The sequence below is a fragment of the Barbus barbus genome (genome assembly GCF_936440315.1).
Source record: "Barbus barbus genome assembly, chromosome: 3".
Taxonomy (NCBI): domain Eukaryota; kingdom Metazoa; phylum Chordata; class Actinopteri; order Cypriniformes; family Cyprinidae; genus Barbus; species Barbus barbus.
This window is the reverse complement of record NC_136731.1, coordinates 29982598-29997496: the sequence shown is the minus strand read 5'-3', so window position 1 is coordinate 29997496 and position 14899 is coordinate 29982598. Positions and strand designations below refer to the sequence as shown.

The 14899-nt window shown below is 39.4% G+C and overlaps 2 protein-coding genes across 2 annotated transcripts; one reads left to right on the top strand and one right to left on the bottom strand.

The window, feature by feature from the left end:
- Positions 1 to 1852: 1852 nt before the first annotated feature.
- Positions 1853 to 2776, bottom strand: cdk5r1a (cyclin dependent kinase 5, regulatory subunit 1a (p35); the record flags this gene model as incomplete). Its single annotated transcript, XM_079401628.1, has 1 exon — positions 1853 to 2776. The coding sequence occupies one exon, from the start codon at positions 2774 to 2776 to the stop codon at positions 1853 to 1855; it is 924 nt and encodes a 307-aa protein (XP_079257754.1).
- A 4840-nt stretch (positions 2777 to 7616) lies between these two features.
- Positions 7617 to 14868, top strand: LOC306851197 (26S proteasome non-ATPase regulatory subunit 11A-like). The gene is made up of 13 exons (XM_079387345.1): positions 7617 to 7927; positions 9144 to 9245; positions 9391 to 9587; positions 10309 to 10366; positions 10478 to 10672; positions 11307 to 11451; positions 11548 to 11608; positions 12107 to 12169; positions 12264 to 12389; positions 12475 to 12510; positions 12676 to 12727; positions 13480 to 13622; positions 13732 to 14868. The coding sequence occupies exons 1-12, from the start codon at positions 7840 to 7842 to the stop codon at positions 13620 to 13622; spliced, it is 1266 nt and encodes a 421-aa protein (XP_079243471.1). The 5' UTR covers positions 7617 to 7839; the 3' UTR covers positions 13732 to 14868.
- The last annotated feature ends 31 nt before the right edge of the window (positions 14869 to 14899 follow it).

The following is a 14899-nucleotide window of genomic DNA, read 5'->3' as shown; positions in this document are numbered from 1 at the left end:
TTGATTTTCTAACAATACAAGCACGTTTTCCTTTCTTTTTTAACAAAATATTTGTGACATTGTATGTCTCCTACTCAAGTCTTTCTATAATGCCCCTTCTCCTTTGCTCCTTCAAAAATATCCCTTTCCTAATGAGAAGGCTACAAAAACTTAGTGTACTTCTAGCTGACTTTTATAACTTTTACGTTTTTATGGCACATTATTTTTGGAACACCGTCCAAAAGAACGTCATACAAAAACTGTGACCATCAAATCATAAACAAAGATCTTTTAAAAAGTGTGTGGTCTGTCAAAGAAGCATGCATTAACACCCGTATAAGAACATACAGTACTTGCTGCTGAAAATACATAAAATATCTACCTCTCCTTTTGTTTGTTCCCTATTAGACATTTCAGTTCTTTTCACAATGACAAGGTAGTGCAACTTGGAAAACAAGTCTCCTTCTCAAGGTGAAAGTTGGAAGCGGTGTGGTCATTTCTTCATCACAAATTGTGAATCATTTTAGCTCATAAAGCATAATAAAGTTCCTTAATATAAAATGTCATTAACAACAACTGATGTATGTTTGGACAGACCACTTCAACAAATGGCCTCAAACCTGCAGCAGTTTAAGTCCCAGACCTTCTTTAAAGGCCACTAAGATATGCTAAACAAACATAACATGTTGAAAACATGATGCCATGCAAGAGCAGCAGTTCATGGTCCTCATATATAGCACTTCATCAATCTGTAGGATTTATGTGAATGTAGAAATCGTAGAAGGTCAATCTAGAGTCTTTGGTTTGTATAATTTTGAAAGTGTTGCTAACTTGGCTCTCGTTTTCAAACTACTCACTCTGTTGTGAGCACGGCAAGCTGTAAGTATACAGCACAAGCTGAGCTTTTCAATTCATGCCGTTCAGTCTTTGTTGTGAGTCAAGAAGCATTTTTTTATTGGGAGTCATAAAGACTGCTGCTCATGTTTGTGTATGGATAGAATCACATGGAAAGGTCAACATGCTGCACGGTCGGTATATCCTGCAGTTGATTCGTTGAACTCAGGAACGCCGCACGACCAGTCAATGAACACCTTGTTGGTTGGCAAGGTGTCGTCCTGCATCTTGGTCAGATCTTAAAGGAATAGTTCGCGCACAAATAAAAATTTGCTGAACATTTGCTCACCCTCAGACCATCCAAGATGTAGATTAATTTGTTTGTTCATCGAAACAGATTTGGCATTACATTACTTGCTCACCAATAAATCCTCTGCAGTGAATGGGTGCCGTCAGAGAGTCCATAATGAGTCAAAATCTCACATCAAAATCCACCAACATCTTTGTTTAGCATGGTTTTGAACAGTTTTTGTTTGTAAATAGTGCTTTATTGGTGCAAATTTCTCTCCTGATCACTGGAGAAAGCAATAACATGGATAGAGAACTCGTATTTAAGATGAAACCCTTACTGATGAATTTATTTATTACAAACACACAGCTTTTAACTTCGCAAGACATTTATTGATTGGCTGGAGTCTTGTGGATTACTGTGATATCTTTATAAGCAGTTTGGACTATCATTCTGATGGCACCCATTCACTGCAGAGGATCCATTAATGAGCAAGTGAAACAAACTCATCTCTCTTGGGTGGCCTGAGGATGAGTAAAAATGCACATTTTTATTTGTAGGTGAACTATTCCTTAGAATGGCCAATCTAGTCGCATTCATTGCTACAAATAAGCTTCAAAAATATTCTCTGAAGCTTTTTAATACTAATGACACTAAAGTGTTTTTGTAAAAAAGAAAGAAAACAATGTTTTTTTCTGTGCACAAACGTTTTATGCACATTCTTTTTCTGTTTATGCACAAGCGCCTTACTTATCGATCCAGGCCTATAAGCAGCCGGCTCTCCTCCTCCTTTTGACTTTCGTTTTTCAGGTCAGCGAAAACCTGCGTGAAGTAGTGTGGGTCAGAGTTAAGCTGGAGCATTCTGCTACTCATGCGGTTGATGATCGCCAGACTGCGATTCCAGAAGGCATCCTTATCCGTCTCCACCAGGAAGGGCTTGAGCGGGTATGAAATCTCGTTTCCCATGTAGGAGTAAGACAGGTAGAGACAAGTGAGCAGCTCGGCCTGTAGCTCGCGCTCACTGGACACCTCGGCTGAAATGACCTCACGGCAGAGCATGTAGAGGAAGACCACGTTAGCCGGGGTGATGAAGCCCTGGTCCTGCCAGCCCTGCAACAGAAGGGAGCGGTCCACGCTGCGCAACCACAGAACGGGGTCGGCAGGGGAGAGCCGCTTCAGTCGGTAGCAGCGTCGGCACAGAAACTCGCCCAGGCTCCTCAGGAGCTCGCTGGTGGAAGCCTGCACGATCACTCTTTTGGGTGTACCCGCGTTGGCTGCTTGGCCCACCAATCCGGTGATGGAGGTCCTCTTCGCAGTGGAGGCCACATTGGCGGTGGTTTTGGAGGTGGGAATGGAGCTCACGGCCGGCTCCTGGGTGAAGCCGGCGAGGTTGGCACAGGACTGGGATTTCTTCAGGTTTTGGCTGTTGAGCGTGCCCACGCTCTCTTCATCCTGACTGTCCCCAGAGGCCAGCTTCTTAGAACCTTTTCTCTTGGCCGAAGCTGCCACGATGCGCTTCCATGGCAGGACATTGATGAACGACTGACGCTTCAAGCTCTTGTCCTTGGCATTTTTACTGTTCTGCACAGCTGTATAATGTGCCAGAGGGGGTGGTATTTCATCAAACAGGCCTGCCTTTCGGTAGCTCGGGGAGACTGAGAGTACAGTTCCCATGTTGCCTTGATTATTACGGGGTCTTTAGATACAGAATCTGCCCATAAAATAAATAAATATGAATGTTTAGAGACACAATACTGTTCTAAATTAAACTGTGATTTTGATGAAACCACAATCACCACTTAAACAGAACATTCGCGTTCAAGTTTCAGTATGTCTAGAAAACCAAATGTAAAAATATTACAATTATTTTTTGATACAGATACAGGTAGATTTCTCTTTTTTTTACTGAACTCTACCGCTGGTATGCGATTCACCAGGAGATTCAGCAGAATATGCGAAAGCATCCATCTTAGCTTCAAAATGGAAGGCGAGAATGTAGGCTAAACACATTTATTCCCAATTCATATCCATTCGTAAGAAAAATCCCTCTCGGTGCAAATTGGTCATTGTTTGCTGACTTACAAATGATTACATTTAAGCCTTAGCGCGTTTTGGTACTCATAATTTATCGAGCTTTTTAAAATTAGTGGGTCAACACGAGGAAATGAGAACATCACGCTGCAAACAAAACAAGCAGTCGTAAATCAAGATAGCATCTTTATAACGACGGGCTCGTGTGAAAAAAATCGTTTTTGAAATGAACATCATTTGATTAAAAAACCAGCATAAATAGGTTATAGGCTATACATAAAATGGGTTTCTTACTTACTAATCAATACGTCTTCCTCGCGGTGATAAATGTAGAATATATATATATAGGTGAATATAGAAATATTCGTCGATTATCCCCTTTTTCCCTCAGCGTGTCGCACTGTGGAACGTGCTCGTCGTTGTCCAAGGTTCTGAAAATGGGACGTCAGCGATTAAATAATGCTTCTACTTAAAGCAACTATGCAGGGTTCAAGATTCTCCGGTTGCTAAGGTTACTTCCCAGATGCCCGCCACGTCTTCCCACATAAACCCTCGATACAGGGCAATTTTGTTGTTTCTCGTTCATCACAGTCAATCTCGGGTCTGTTGCACATCTGCCCGTCTGTGATCTTGTCGTAGAACTGCGCAGGCGGAGGAATAACACGCTAGGCTTGAATGTAACTGGAAATGCGTAAAAATAAAGGTCCGTGCAAGACTAATCCTTAAATGAAGTCGATGAATTGCGTTCATTGAGCGCTATTTTTCTCGAGAGGGGGGCATCGGGGCTCTCTCGTTGGAGATGCTGAATCTCAGATGGGTGACTGAGCTCCCTCTGGTTATCTGTCCATGCTTCATGTGTGCGCTGTCCACAGCACCAGCATCTGTTATAGCGCTACCTGAGCTTGAACATGAAAGGTAGACTTTTAACTTTAGACGCCCTGTTTTTTTATGACGGGCCAGCTGTTGACAGATTAGAGTCTTTAATCAAGAACCAGAGAGTGTGGAAAGTTTCACACACAACGCTCGAGACTCCGCCGTAATGTCCGCCGAGGCTTTGTAGACCTCAGTGGCGCAGTGACATGAATGGGCAACCCCATCCCCCTCTGATCGCTCTCTCACACCCACCCACACACTCTCTCCATCTCTCATGCTTATCCAATCATCCTGCTCTCACTTTTTAAAAGTAAGCAATAGTTTTCTTAAAATGTTGACCCACCCCAGTGTTTTACACCCTTTTATGCTAATATTTTTAAGCTTATCCCATCCCACCTATAATCAGGACCTGTCTATCTATCTATCTATCTATCTATCTATCTATCTATCTATCTATCTATCTATCTATCTATCTATCTATCTATCTATCTATCTATCTATCTATCGTGGTGTGAAAAAGTTTTTATTTTTTTATTTTTTTTACATATTTGTTACACTTAACATCCCGTGGTAACTAGGAATTACAGAAGCTTCAGTCTGGATCCTACCCTTAAATGATCTGAGATGACCGAACACCTGAGAAAAGATAATGCCAACCCCTCAGAGGACCTCAGAGGATGCCAATGCTCAGACAACACACAGAATTACCACATTTTGCCATAAGTTAAATATATTAAGGTTCTGCAACATATAAATATATTGTGGAAACTTAATTTCCTGTAGAGCTGCTTTGCAACGATTTGTATCGTAAAAAGCGCTATACAAATAAACTTGAACTTGAACTTGAACACTTGAATGATTCAGATCATCAAACTAATTTTAATACTTTTACTTTACTTTTACTTTTAGTCATTTAGCAGACGCGTTTATCCAAAGCGACTTACAAATAAGAAAAAGTAACTAAAACTAAAAGTTAACACTCTGTAAATACTCTATACACACCCATTTAAGAAAATACAGAAATGAAATAAAATTGGCAAATGCATGCAACAACATTTCAATAGTAAACATAAAAAGGGAAAAAAATAAATAAATAAAATAAAAATAAAAAGCGATTCTTATATCCTTTGCCGGTGTCCTAGCCCGGTGGAGTCGCACGGTAGAGTCGATGGTCTTTACACTCTTTACTTTTTACTTTTAGTCATTTAGCAGACGCTTTTATCCAAAGCGACTTACAAATAAGAAAAAGTAACTAAAACTAAATGTTAACACTCTGTAAATACTCTACACACCCATTTAAGAAAAATGATTACACAAAGATAATCCGAGTAAATACAAAATGCAGTTTTGAAATAATGATTTTATTTATTAAGGGAAAAAGCTGTCCAAACCTGCCTGGGACTACATGAAAAAGTAATTGCCCCCTGAATCTAACAACTAGTTGTGCAACACTTTGCAGCAACAACTGCAATCAAACATTTGCAATAACTGGCAACGAGTCTTTCACATCGCTGTAGATGAATTTTGCCCCACTCTTCTTTGCAGAATTGTTTTAATTCAGCCACACTGGAGGGTTTTAAAGCATGAAAGGACTATTTAAGGTCATGCCACAGCATCTCAATCGGATTTAAGTCTGGACTTTGACTTGGCCACTCCAAAATCTCAATTTTGTTTTTCTTGAGCCATTCATGTTGTTGAGCTCACTTGATGGTGTGTTTGGGATCATTGTCCTGCTGCATAACCCAAGTGTGCTTCAGCTTGAGGTCACAAACTGACGGCCGGACATTCTCCTTTAGGATTTTCTGATAGAGTGCAGAATTCATTGTTCAATCAATTATGGCAAGTTGTCTAGGTCCTGAAGCTGCAAAGCAGCCCCAGACCATCACACTACCACCACCATGTTTGACTGTTGGCATGATGCTCTTTTTATGAAATCCTGTGTTGGTTTTACGCCAGATGTAACAGGACACACACCTTCCAAAAAGTTCAACTTGTCTCATCAGTCCACACAATATTTCCCCAAAAGTCTTGTGGATAATCAAGATATTTTTCGGCAGATGTGAGATGAGCCTTTGTGTTCTTTTTGGTTAGTGATGGCTTCTGCCTTGGCCCAGTCTCTTTCTTATTGTTGAATCATGAACACTGACCTTAATTGAGGTAAGTGAGGCCTGCAGTTCTTTAGATGTTGTTCTGGGTTCTTTTATGACCTCCTTGATGAGCTGTTATTGTGCTCTTGGAGTAATTTTGGTAGGCCGGCCACTCCTGGGAAGGTTCATCACTGTTCCAAGTTTTCTCCATTTGTGGATAATGGCTCTGACCATGGTTCGCTGGACTCCCAAAGCCTTAGAAATGGCTATATAACCCTTTCCAGACTGATACGTCAACAATTTTTTTTCTCATCTGTTCTTGAATTTCTTTAGATTGCAGCATGATGTGTTGCTCTTTAAGCATGCTTCACTTTGTCAGACAGGTTCTATTTAAGTGATTTCTTGATTCAACAGGTCTGGCAGTAATCAGGCCTGGGTTTGGCTAGTGAAATTTAACTCAGATTTCTAAAATAATGCGGTTAATCACAGTTCTTTCATGATTAAACATTTGCCAGTTGCCAGTTATCGCAAATGCTTGATTGCAGTTGTTGCTGCAAAGGGTTGCACAACCAGTTATTAGATTTAGGGGGCAATTCATTTTTCATGTAGGGCCAGGTAGGTTTGGACAGATTTTTTCCCTTAATAAATGAAATCATTATTTCAAAACTGCATTTTGTATTTACTCGGGTTATCTTTGTGTAATATTAAAATTTGTTTGATGATCTGAATCTTTTAAGTGTGACAAATATCTGTCTATCTATCTATTTATATTACAGTAGCCTACAAAATTATTCTTAAGTTGATTAAAAACTAGCTTCTATCTATAATTATTATTATTATTATTTTATTTTATTTATTTTTTTCAATATGGTATAAGGTTTTAAACTTGAGTTTGAAGAATTTTTGTGGTGGCTGTGTCTGAGTGAGAAAAGAAAAGAATAAGATATATATACAGTGGTGGCCAAAATTGTTAGAACACCTGACAGATCTGAAAATATTGACCTTTTTTGCCTCCAAAACATGATTTCATTTCATAATGTTCATGAAACATGCAGATAGTTGTACTGTTTTTATCCACTTTTTGCAGCAATAACAGCAGCACCTCTCTCTGGCATAGTGTCAATATATTTCCTGAGAGCTTCAACACTAATGTAATCCCATGCCTTCTGTAACTCAAGGCTTTCCTTTGAATGTACAATAGATCTGTCCAGTTTACTTTCCAACTCGCCCCAAATTTGCTTGATGGGGTTGAGGTCTTTGAGGGGGCCAGTCCAATGTTCCAGCAGATTCCTTCCATTGCAGTTCCAGTTCGTTTTATGATTACGTCTATGGTTTTATGGGTATTGTAATGGCCAATTCAATAAAAACTTCTGAAACCTCTTAAATATGCCAAGTGTTCTAAAAATTTTGGCCACCACTGTAAATGGAAAAAATGTCCTCACTAAATGTATTTGAAAATATTTGAAAAGCAGTTGAAAATGATCCACAGTTTATCTTAACCTACATAGATTGCTGTTGAGCTCACTCACTGTGTGAAGTTTGAAAATCATTTTTTAAAAATGGGTCGAGATTGTAAAAAACTGTATTTCTGATCAGCTAAACCCAAAACCCAGCACAGCCTCCTGGAGTGAGTCTTTCAGCCCGCTGCCTCTGTGAACTCAATCTCCCAGCGTGCCTCGGCGGCGCTTCCGGTAGCGTGTGTGGTGATGATTGTTATGTGAATCAGGCAATTGGGGAATTGGTAAGATGGCGGCTGCGGCGGTAGAGTTTCAGAGAGCACAGTCGCTGATCAGTACGGATCGGGATGCGTCCATTGACATTTTACATGCCATAGGTAAGCGTCTTCTGTCCCGCTGGCTTTGTAACCGCTTGTGCTGTTTTAGCAGAAGAAACTGTGCTTTCAACACACGGGCCATGTCCCTCATGTGATTTGCAGCTAAATGTGTTAGCCGGTTTCATGCTGCTGACTCACTGTGACAGGCGTGAGAAAGACTATAGCTGGACAAATACACTGCGATTTTACTAAAGGTTAGCTTTATAAACGAGCTGTTGCGCTCTTTCAGACTTTGTCCTCAAAAGTAGTTTTATTGCTTGTAGTCTGTAGTGGAAGAAAAGACTATTTTCAGTGAACTGCCATCAGTGTAAACAGTTAGCCAATCAGCTAGCTTCAGTTCTCAATGAACGCGAATCCCCATGTAGTGATCATCTCAATGTATTTGGAAAAACAGGGATAAATCAATGTTTGTGTTTAGGTGATGGGCCTCCTAAGTATGGGGAATTATGTACAATTAGAGAAACGACAGACGTTTTTCATATTAACGTTACGTTTGAAGGAACTGCCACAACTTTGCAAACTGAATTAACTGACAACTGAATTAGCTTCGCAAGCAAGTGACTTTCTGTTTGCTAACATTTAGGTATGAATTATCATCGGAAAGACAATTAATGTCAAGAATAGTCATTTCAACTACGTCATAAAAACATAACTTTAGATTTACAGCCAGTGGTCAGATACTTTTTTTCTCTTATTGCTTAGTTATGCTATAATATGTCAGTGTCAGCAAGTTTAGTTTGGCATGAAGTTTGATATGTGTTAGTTTGTCACGGATCATTTGATAGCATACCACGCCATATTTTGTTTATCTGCAGCAGAATATCATGTTTCAAGGGTTTTAACCTTTTTTAAACCTCTTCGTATAATAAATGTGACCTTGGACCACAAAACCAGTAATAAGTGTCAATTTGTTTTTTAAAAAATTGAGATTTATACATCATCTGAAAGCTGAATAAAAAAGCTTTCCATTGATTTATGGTTTGTTAGGACAATATTTGGCCGAGATACAAGTGTTTGAAAATATGGAATCTGAGGGTAAAAAAAAAAATATATATATATATATGTAGAAAATCGCCTTTAAAGTTGTCCAAATGAAATTCTTAACAATGCATATTACTAAACAAAAATTAAGTTTTGATATATTTACAGTAGGAAATGTTTGGCTCTACACAATTAAATTTAATAGTAAAATTATCTACTTTATATGCATTCACAGTCAAACGAGACATCCAAGACGATGATGAAGAGGCTGTGCATGTCAAAGAACAGAGTATCTTGGAGCTGGGCGGACTGCTGGCCAAGACTGGACAAGCTGCTGGTAAACATCTTTGACTAGTGGGTCATCATGGCCCAATCAGCATACACGCATATTAATGGATCTAATGTTTTTGAAGGCCACTTTTCTGTCAGCTGTCATTTTTCTCAAGGTTAGTACCTATTGTGCATGTATTGGTATTTTGCAGAATTGGGAGGTTTGCTGAAGTATGTCCGACCATTCCTGAACTCCATCAGCAAAGCAAAGGCAGCACGGTTGGTGCGCTCTCTGCTCGATATGTTCTTGGACATGGAGGCAGCTACTGGTCAGGAGGTGGAGTTGTGTTTGGAGTGCATTGAATGGGCCAAATCAGAGAAGAGGACCTTCCTACGACAGGCCCTGGAGGTGAGCACATCTAGTTTTGTAAATCAGAGGCTTCAGCAAATATCACCATTAAAATGTTGCTATATGTAGTTTTTTCAAATGGTGCACTCGGTAACTTGTTTGTTTTATGTTGAGTTTGGACAATGTGTTACTGATGTTTGTACCAAGGTAAAGTGACTGGTATTTAACTGGTCATGTGTTTGTTACATGACTCTCACTAGTTCGCTGTATGAGGAAGGATTGTGAGAATATGACTGTATTCAAACACAAATTCAAAACAATATTGTGCATTTTTTGTGATGTTGAGTAGACCACCGTTCAAAAGTTTTTAAAAGGTCTTTAATGCTATAAAGGCTGTATTTAGTTGATCAAACACAGTAAGAGCAGTAATATTGTGAAATATTATTGCAATGTAAAATAACTGTTTTCTGTTTAAATATGTTGTATATTTATTTTTTTATATTTAATTTATTCCTATGGTGACCAAGCTGAATTTTCAGCATCATTACTCCAGTCTTTGGTGTCACATGATCCTTCACGAATCATTCTAATATGCTATAGTATGCGTCCATATCAGATTTTAATCAGAATTAAAACCATATATCAGTGCTATTTGGATAGTGCTTGCAAACACTGGATTCTATTTATGGTTTTGCTGTCAGAGCTACTAAAAACAAAAAGGATTTGAGTTCGACATGCAGAGAAAAAAAAAAATCTTATCACTGTTACTTCAATCCTTTAGGCCCGTCTGGTCTCTTTATACTTTGACACCAAATGTTACCAAGAGGCTCTACAGCTTGGTGAGTCCCTGACAAGATCTTCCCTCGTTGTTGACACTTTCATGTTCTTAAGCTTGAGCGATGTACTTGCGGTCTGTAACCACTGTCCTCCTCTTCTTCCTCATCAATTAGGCTCTCAGCTCCTGCAAGAGCTGAAGAAGATGGATGATAAAGCTCTGCTGGTAGAGCTCCAGCTGCTGGAAAGCAAGACATATCATGCACTGAGCAACTTGCCCAAGGCCAGAGCGGCTCTCACCTCTGCCAGGACCACAGCAAACGCCATCTACTGCCCCCCAAAGCTGCAGGCTGCTCTAGACATGCAGTCAGGTACGTTTCCACAGAAGACCCTTAGTATCACACAAAGCCCTAACCAGGCATGACACCTAATTTGTCCCTCCACACTGAAAGCAAAATTGCTGTGCAACATGATACAATTACAGCCAGTCAGAACATATTTGTTTGTATTGTAACAGTGAGACATTCACATGCATCGATTGAAACGGCGTTAGCGCACACACTCATGACAAATGTCACTACCTGCTTCTCACAGCTTTGCTGCCACATAACATTTGGCTTGATATTTGCATAAAGTCAAGCATTTTCCAACCTTTTCGAAGCTCTCAATGCTTTCTCCGGTGCACTGTCAATCACACAGTTCACTGTGAAAGCATGAATTCAACTCCCGTAGAAAAGAATTGAAAACGCGTGCTCTGCTCTGCATCAGTGGGCAGCCATACTTCATCCTGCATTATCGGGACTGAGCCATCTTCCTGCAAATGTTTAATTAATAGTTATGTGCATTACGTAAGCTGAGCAAATGGAGGGAAAACAGATCATGCGTACTATAAGGATTTGCCCGATTTGTCAATGTGGGGAATTTTTGAGCTTGTATTGGGTATACCTATATATAGTTATTGTACTGAGTGCATCACATCCTCTTTGTTTTTTTTTGCCCTTGCAGGCATTACTCACGCAGCTGAGGAGAAGGACTGGAAGACAGCATATTCATACTTTTATGAGGCTTTTGAAGGCTATAACTCTATTGACAGTCCCCGTGCCATCACTGCACTTAAGTACATGCTCCTCTGCAAGATCATGCTCAACTTGTGAGTCCTGGGTTTTTCTAGTGTCTCTCGCATTTTCTTTTTTTTCTTCTTTAAACACTTTGAGCTCGTTAAACCTGTATGTCTTTGTCTTAACAGGCCAGAGGATGTGCAGGCCCTGATCAGTGGAAAGCTTGCCCTAAGATATGCTGGCAGACAGGTAGATGTCTGAGCTGAGCTCAATCTCATGGTGCAGCTGTGCAACACAGGAATAAATTACATCTTACAATATATTCAAATAGAGAAGTTATTTTTCAAATGTAGTAATATTTCACAGTATTACTGTTTGTTTGTTTTAATCAAATAGATGCAGCTTTTTTAAGCATAAGAGACCTCTTTCAAAAATATATATATTAAAAAATAAAAAATAAACTTTTGAACAGTAGTGTAAAACTTTGATTAAATGACAGTCTGGGGTGGAACATGTTTTTGAGAGAGCCTGCTAACTCACTTGGTACTTAGACTGAAATTAAAATAACATTGCAGACTGCTGCTGCATAGTATCCATCCATTTTCACTTTTATATGACCCTGTAGTGCCCTCTAATATGCACTCAGTCACAGCACCTCACCCTGTTTGCTGCTTGACAAGGTGACGTTTTTCTGTTGTGTTGGCGGAAGATTATGTGGATTAACTTCTCCTGTCTCTTTTTCTGTAGACAGATGCACTTAAATGTGTGGCTCAAGCCAGCAAGAACAGGTCACTTGCAGACTTTGAGAAGGTGCGTCAGATTCTCTTACTTAATGTTACCTCGTTCTCAGTCCACCTGCTGTTTTTTTTTATATTTAATTTCCTTCTGTCTGATCTGCATTCAGGCTTTAACAGAGTACAAAGCTGAGCTGCGGGAGGATCCCATCATCAGCACCCACCTGGCCAAACTCTACGACAATCTGCTGGAACAAAACCTCATAAGGGTCATTGAGCCCTTCTCCAGAGTGCAGGTAATGACATGGTTTACCTCAGTGTGAGGTGATGTGTGCTTAAAACACTTAAAATTGCACTAAAATTGCTCTTCCATGCCAACAGATGGAACACATTTCTGAGCTAATAAAACTCTCCAAGGTAAGGACTCGTTCCCTCTAATTTGCAGTTAAAACATCTACCTTCTGCCTTAAACTTTTAAATGGCAAGCAAATTCTCACTGTTCCTCTACTGCCATGTGTGTCAGTAATGTGTGCAGTTTTGTTTTAAGCAATTCTCATCTCTTCTCTTCCATTATCTCTTCAGGGGGATGTTGAAAGGAAACTGTCACAGATGATTTTAGACCAGAAATTCCATGGTATGCCATCATCCTTGTCTTTTATTTGATAAGTGTGCTGTCACACACAGGACTGGGTGTAAATGCAGATTTACATATTCGATTCTGATTTTCATTTGATTCTGTGATTTATTTCGGTATAATTTAGTTACAAATGAAAGATTCTCTGCCAATGCTGTTAATTTATACATTGTGTAACCCAATGATTTCCTCTAAGTATTTAAGTATGAAAAAATTAATATTACTTTCATTTCTTAATATAAAATGAAACGATAAACTCTGCTTAAATACCTGGTATAGATGAAACGTTACGGAGTTAAAAACATTAATATATTAAACTCAAAACCCTGTTTGTAAATTTAAATTTTAATGTAAATTCTTATACAGTCCAAAGTGAAGCATGCTGGGGAGGTAGAAATCTTTAACTCATTCAGTTTGCATTCTGCTTAATATAATCAGTTGAGTTGACATACCTTTTTGCAAATGCAATGAACTTTTAGTAATATTTAAGAAAAATAAGGAATTCAGTAAGTTTGACCATTAGGTTTTACAGTGTACAAAGCAGTGTTTCAGACTGATTCAAACCATCCGAAATTAATCAAACAAATCATTACAAGAACTTGCTCAAAGGAGTCATTCATTTCAGGAATTGGGCTTCACTGGATGCGCTCTATGTTATGGTCTATATTTTTACCCAGCCCCAGTCAAACATGCATTGTTATAAAATTAAATATTTTGTTCGTTAAGTTATGTGGTTTTCTCAATGCATTTAGGAATCCTTGACCAAGGGGAAGGTGTCCTGATTGTATTTGACGAACCTCCAGTAGACGAAACATATGAAGCCGCCCTTGAAACAATTCAGAACATGAGCAAAGTAGTGGACTCGCTCTACAACAAAGCCAAGAAATTGACATAGGCAAGTGCATGTTGTGCTTTTTGCATAATATTGATACTTCTCAGAGTGACATGGCATTACATTGAAAAATGACTCATCTCAGCTGATCTCTGCTCTTTCTTTTGTGCAGGTTGAGCATTGGACCCTGCAGCTGAGAGCATGGCCAGTGTGGCAGACTCTGAGGGAAGGGGAGGGGGATGTGATGAAGACATCATCAAAAAAGGTCTAACACCCCAAAAATGGACTGACTCCTGCTTTTGTCCTCTCTGGCTTCCACTTGGACATTTTTTACCACCTTCCTCAAAGGACAAATTACTTCTAGTACTATGGGATCACTTGTTTTTTTTCCACTTTTTTTTTTTGCTGGTAATGCATTTCTTTGTATCTTGGCTGTGCCTAATGGGCCATCAGGGAATCTTCAAAGAAATAAAAAAACTCACTTGCATTTATAACTCTATTTGAAATGTATATACATATATCTCTCATAGAGCAAAGCTGATATGAGAATGATTCAGTTCCCTTGCCAATCCAGGGGCCATTGTGTTGACAAGATTCCCTGCATCCCCAATCGAACGGTTTTAGCCCCAACTCCAGTCCCCTAAAGAAGCCCCTGGACTTGCTCCAGGCCTACCTCTCGTGTGGACAGCATACTTGGACTTTTTATGTTGGGCAGAAAAATTCTGATAAGATGCTGTCATCAGGACGGGGTCGTGAGCTGTTGTCATTCCCTGGCCTGTGCATTCCTGCCCTTCCTCCTCCTTCCTCTTTGTACATATCGTTACCAAGCGCCTCTGTCTGGCCTGTCATGCTATTGCCCTTTTTTTATAACGCTAAAAAGCATAATAAAGTCACCAAGAGAATAAGACTCTGAGTGCTTCTGTATGAGGTCCTAGGATTCATATCACCTGATTGGCATCTTTTGGGGGGTTTTTTTGTTAGCATTTTTTTATTTCTTGTATAAAAGTGAAGAAGTGCTACTTTTCCCTTGTAGCTTGATATTCAGTCGACTGCAAGTAAGAGTACTTGTCAGTTTACCTTAAAAGAGTGAATACCCCTGTTTGGTAGAGCATGTCGGTTGTGAGGTCTGTTAATACCTTTTCACAACCAGCCAAACCAATTGTGTGAGTTTGGAACTAATGTACGTACACACACACACACACACACACACACACATATTACAAGTTCACAAAATTAAATGCTTTGTTCATGATTTGAATTGGGTCATTTTCTTTCATCCATGTCCCATTCACAATGAGCGGAGATAACCAAATGAACTGATTAATTTGAGTATATTTTGT

Bases quoted from the DNA above. Each gene is read 5' to 3' on its own strand.
- LOC306851197 (XM_079387345.1), top strand. From the start codon at position 7,840: ATGGCGGCTGCGGCGGTAGAGTTTCAGAGAGCACAGTCGCTGATCAGT. The intron at 9,588-10,308 runs GTGAGCACATCT...TCAATCCTTTAG, and splicing joins TCCTACGACAGGCCCTGGAG to GCCCGTCTGGTCTCTTTATA. The intron at 10,367-10,477 runs GTGAGTCCCTGA...CTCATCAATTAG, and splicing joins CCAAGAGGCTCTACAGCTTG to GCTCTCAGCTCCTGCAAGAG.